At 51.8% G+C, this 5429-nt stretch overlaps 1 protein-coding gene across 1 annotated transcript; it reads right to left on the bottom strand.

Moving 5' to 3' along the window:
- Positions 1 to 4421: 4421 nt before the first annotated feature.
- On the bottom strand, positions 4422 to 5380 carry LOC113981329 (zinc finger protein 662-like; the record flags this gene model as incomplete). Its single annotated transcript, XM_027708659.1, has 1 exon — positions 4422 to 5380. A coding segment is annotated over one exon (507 nt), but the record flags the coding sequence as incomplete, so codon positions are not given.
- Positions 5381 to 5429: the final 49 nt, after the last annotated feature.

A 5429-nucleotide genomic window follows, 5' to 3' on the forward strand; every position in this document is an offset into this window, starting at 1 on the left:
TGGATTACAGGGGGGCTGTTCAGATTCTTATCTCTTTCTACAAGCTCCAGAAGCCAGCTGTCCTCAGGACAACCTGTCTTACTGTTGAAAACGGAGACAAGGAAGGTGTTAAATACCTCAGCCTTTTCCTCATCTTTGATAACCAGATTCCCGCCCATGTCCAGTAAAGAATGGAGGTTTTCCTTGCCCCTCCTTTTGCTGTTGATGTATCTGCAGAAGGACTTTTTGTTATCCTTCAGAGGTGGTGAGATTCAGTTCAAGTTGCGCCTTCATCTCTCTAATTTTCTTTCTACATGACCTAACTATATTCCTAAATTCTTCCTGAGTAGTCAGCCCTTTTTTCCATAATCGAATCAAATTTATTGAGAACAACAAGGGCTTATATATGCGGTGCCAACCGTGAGCGTCATAACATGTGACCTTCTCAACCAATCACATTCGAGCGCTCCATTGAGCATGCGCAATAGAGCACCTGGGCACTACAAGTCCCAGAATGCCTTTCGGTTCTCTTCCGGTAACATTGACCGCCACAGGCAGAGATTTTCTGAAGGTTGGGGACATTCCCCACTCACAGTGGGGGAAACACCGCTGGTGATTTCAGATTATCCCACTCCCCTTTCTCCATGGAAGGCTAAGGTCCTTCTTATCTGCTCTCTCCTGGCAGGATTGCCGTGAGGAGGGAAGATCACTCTCTGTTAGCTGCTTAAAGAAGTTCGGTGTGGAAACAATTAGGGGCATGAGTATATTTATATTTCCTAAATGTGCTCTGTGCTGTGTAAAGGGAACAAGGCCTCCTGCTAGAGGGCAATGGCTCTCGTGCTTGCAGAACCCCTCTGCCTGCACAGGGGAGGTGCTCCCCACACGGGGCTGCTTTCCCAGTTGTAAGGAAAGACAGACAAGAAAGGCAGAGGAGAGTGACGTGCCAGAGAGACACGTTTGCAATGGCCCTGACCAAGGCAGGTGAGATGAATGTCACCGTGATGGGGGGGTTGTTCCTGGAGTCCCACCCAGAAAAGCCAGGGCTCTGTCAGGTGTCCACACCCTGCTCACACCCCAGGGCTGTGCAGAGACACGAGTCCTTCCCTTGCACACACACAGAGTTCATGGCAGCAGGGGCAGGGGCTCCCTGGCTCCTGCTGTCGCTCCCAGGGGCTGGAGCCACCTCAGCCCTCTGGGGTGTCACCTGCTCTGCCCTGTCTGAGATGCCCCACGGCCTGAGGGATGGACACGGGGATGTGCACAGAAGCACATCCCGGGGCTGCATCTGGGGGATTTCCCAGGGAATGTTACTCTCACAGTGAAGTGGCCTCCTGACACTGCCCATCCTCTGGATTTATGGCACCCCAGGCACAGCTGGTGGTGTTTGTGCTCACTCGGGTTCATCCCTACACACACATGTGATGCTCGTGCTGGAGTTTCTCACTGCCATGCAAACATGGACTTCTGACCTGGTCCATTGATGTCTCCCTGTGCAAAGAAAAACAGCCTCTTGCAGGTGGGGGGAGAGGCCGGTGCTGGGAATGGGGGTTGCAGGGGCTGCCCTGTGACACCTTCCCAGGCTGTCCCTGGAGCAAAGACACAGCCCAGCACTCTGCTGGTGCCTCAGGTCTGTGCCAGGAGCTCTGGCTGGGCAGGGACACTGCTGCGTGCCCCCACCCTGCACACTCCCACTCCCAACTGGGCACTGGCATTTGCTTTGCCAGGGCATTCCCTGAGCACATTCCTGACAGTGACTGTGGAGGAAGAGCAAAGCCTTTGTGCCCTGCCCTCAGGAGATGCCCTTGGCTGATGGAGCTGCTGGTGTGGAGCCCAGCTCTGGGCCAGCAGTGCCAGGGCCTGTCCCTGCCTGTGATCCCAGCACGGACACGCAGCAGGACTGTGACCAAGCTGCCGGAGCACTCAGGCCTTGCACCCACAGCAGGGCTGGCAAGGGGAGTGTGGAGCTGGAAAGACCACACGTGGAAAGAGCAAGAGCCCTTGGCCCTGGCCCTGCTGCTGGGCTGGGAATCTCTTCCCTCCTCCTCTGCACAAAGGCACTGCCCCTGCAGCTCCAGAGAAGGGCTGAGGAAGCATCTTGGACACACAGGTCACTGCAGGGCACTTGATTTTCTTAAAATATACAGTGATCGTGGCACCTCAGTGTGTCTGTACACAGCAATGGTAGGTACTGGTGTAGCAATAGAATGACTAATGACATTCCTTTATGGAAAAAGTAACACAAGTGAAGGAAAAAAGGAATGCAAATATAAAATACACCAATACAGCAACAACAAAATGGACACGTGGCACAAACCAGTCTGACATCCTGGATGCTGTGAAGAAGAAAAAAGGCACTTCATTGCTTCTGAAAAGCATGCAGTCATTTTCCTCCAGGCACCCTTGAGGTCCTGGTTGATCATGGGGGGGTTCAGTGCTGGAGGCACCACCGAGTCCAGAACTGACCTCAGCAGTTCCAGCAGCGGGGAGGAGATGGAGGGGGGCTTCAGGTGGGCAAACCTGACAGTGCTGAGAAACAGGGAGACCACAGCCAGGGGAGGCAGGCCCGTGGAAAAGGCTCTAAAAAACCCTCCCCGAAGTTCACTCCCTCTGCTCTCTGCACTTTGGGGTTCTGGGGGTCCCCCCCGTTCAGGCTCTTGGAGGTCCCTTGTGTTTTGGGGGCCCCCTCTCCGGGGTTCTGCCTTTTCCGGGCTGCTGCAGATGCCGGGAATCCCAGGGGTCCCCCCTCTCAGAGCCCCACCCCTCTGGGCTCCCCCTCTCCGCGCTTCCCCTCCCGCCCCCCCAGGCTGCCGGGGGTCCCCCAGCTCTGCTGTCGCACAGACTCTGGGTACAAATGGGGAATCCACCTCTAATGGCCACGCGTCGCTGCCGGCCACATCCTGTCTCAGGCATCACTGTTTTTACTGACGTGTCTGGACACAGAGATACAGACTATATGGTCCCTTGGCAACCACAGAAAATTGGACTTTTACATAATGCATGCCCGTTCCCACACAGAACTACCAGGACCCAGAGCGGAGGGCAATCAAAGAGCAGATGCTGCCGCTGTGATTGCTGCAGTTCCCCAAACTCTCGAGCAGGTCAAACTCTCCCACCTATCCTTTCAGCAAAATGCACGCTCGTTAAAGAGCCAGTTCCAACTCACAGGGAATCAAGCTCGAGATATCATCATGTCATGTCCTGACTGGAGCAAATTGCCCCAGTGCCATCTAAGGAAGGGGTTGATCCCCGAGGCACAACAGCCAATGGAATTTGGCAAACGGACGTTACTCATAGAGCTGAATTCGGTCGGCTAAAGTATGTCCATGTCACAGCAGACACACATCCTAAATACATAAATGCCACTGCACACCCTGGGGAAAAGGCAAGGGATGTTATCAGACACTGGCTTAGTTGCTTTGCAACTTTGGGAATTCCAAAAACCATAAAGACAGACAATGCTCCTGCCTATTGTTCTTCAAAGGTTAAAACATTTCTCACGGGTTGGGGGATATTTCATTCCACAGGCAGACCACACTCACCCACAGGACAAGCTATGGTGGAGAGAGCACACTGCACAGTGAAGGGAATGCTGCAAAAACAGAAAAGGGGGGAATCTATCTATAGTCCCAGGAACACCTGTGGAAAGCATCATATGTCCTAAATTTCTTAAACTGTGATGACACAGATCACAGCAGGTACGAACGTCAACACGAATCTCAGGTACTTTCATCTCTCAAACCACCAGTCATGATAAATATTTAATATCAGGGCAATGGTCAGGACCAGTGGATCTCGTAAAGTGGGGGAGGGGATATGCCTGTGTATCCACAGGTACTAAACTACAATGGATCCCTTCCCGATGTGTCAGGCCTTATATCAGCCCTTCTGCAGAGCAAGAGCAACCAACAGAAGTGACAAATGAAGAAACTGGAATCGAAGAAACACATATATAATGACCACTACAAGACCCAAACTACGTGAGTGAAATACAGAGACCTAATAAAAGGCTTAAGTGTGCATGTGTGGGGAGAGACTGAGAAGGTGGCCACCTATGTATGAATGAGAAAAGTTGTGTGGACGTACGTATGCGAGTGAATTCAAAACCACTTTATGCCAGAGATGCCTTAAATAAAATACACTCATACAACAACACTACCTCAACCCCAGCAAATACAATTGAACACAACATCCATAACCTGACACACTTCCCCTTGACATAAAATTGATGCTTCTCACCCAGTTACACAAATACCCTCAGATAAAAAGTCTTACACAAACCATATTTACAAACCCTGAATAATTGAAAGTTACACAGTTAATAAGGTTATGACCAGTTTTAATAAAGGCCTTACCGCATTACGCCCTGGTTTTTATAAATGGTTAAGATAAGTAGTTTATGTTAAGAAATATTTACAAAAAAGGTTTAAAAATTGTTCTGTAACTCATTATAATAAAGTGGAAATGTAGTGATTTATATTACAGGAAGTGTCACAAGGCATTCTGGGACTTGTAGTTCCTTCGGTACTCTGTTGCACATGTGCAAGGGAGCGCTCGAATGTCATTGGCTGAGAGGTCACGTTATGACGTGTCACAGTTTGGACTGTCTATATCAGCTCATGTTGTTCTTAATAAATTTGATTCAGCTGCACACCTTGTGTGTAACTGGGTCCGTGCCCACACAAATAACACATGGGACTATCCTGCCACAGTCCACCAGCCAGGGGGCTTCCCAACGTGGGTCACTGGGAATGTGGGTCACCAGGCCTGTTCCCAGTGTGGGTCACTGGGAATGTGGGTCACCAAGCCTGTTCCCAAAGTGGATCCTCTGACAGCTGATGGAGTTGGAGCAGCAGATGAAGCTCTTCCCGCAGTCGGGGCACTCGCAGAGCTTCCCTTACTGGTGGGTCCGCTGGTGTGTGGTCAAGGTAGAGCTCCAGGTGAAGCTCTTCCCACACTCCCCACACTTGTAGGGCCTCTCCCCGGTGTGGATGCGCCGGTGCTTCACGAGGGTGGAGTTGCATTTGAAGCCCTTCCCGCAGTCGGTGCAGTGGAAGGGCTTCTCACCCGTGTGCGTCTGCTGGTGCTTGAGGAGATCCGAGCTGCTGTGAGACCTCTTCCCACATTCCCCACACTCGTAGGGCTTCTCCCCCGTGTGCATGCGTTGATGGGTGACGAGTTCAGAATTGTATCTGAAGCTTTTCTTGCATTCCCCACATTTGTAGGGCCGGGGCCACTGTTCCCCAGTGTGGATCTGCTGGTGGCGGATCAGGCGGTAGCTGACGGTGAAGCCCTTCCCACATTCCAAACACTTGTAGGGCCATTCCCCCGTGTGCACCCGGCGGTGGATGAGGAGGTTGGAGCCAAACTTGAAGGTCTTCCCACATTCCTCACACTCGTAGGGCTGTTCCCCAGTGTGGACACGCTGGTGAACAAGGAGGTTGGAGCTGTTG

Source organism: Neopelma chrysocephalum, unplaced genomic scaffold (genome assembly GCF_003984885.1).
Source record: "Neopelma chrysocephalum unplaced genomic scaffold, ASM398488v2 Primary Assembly neopelma1_96460, whole genome shotgun sequence".
In the NCBI taxonomy this organism is placed as follows: Eukaryota; Metazoa; Chordata; class Aves; order Passeriformes; family Pipridae; genus Neopelma; species Neopelma chrysocephalum.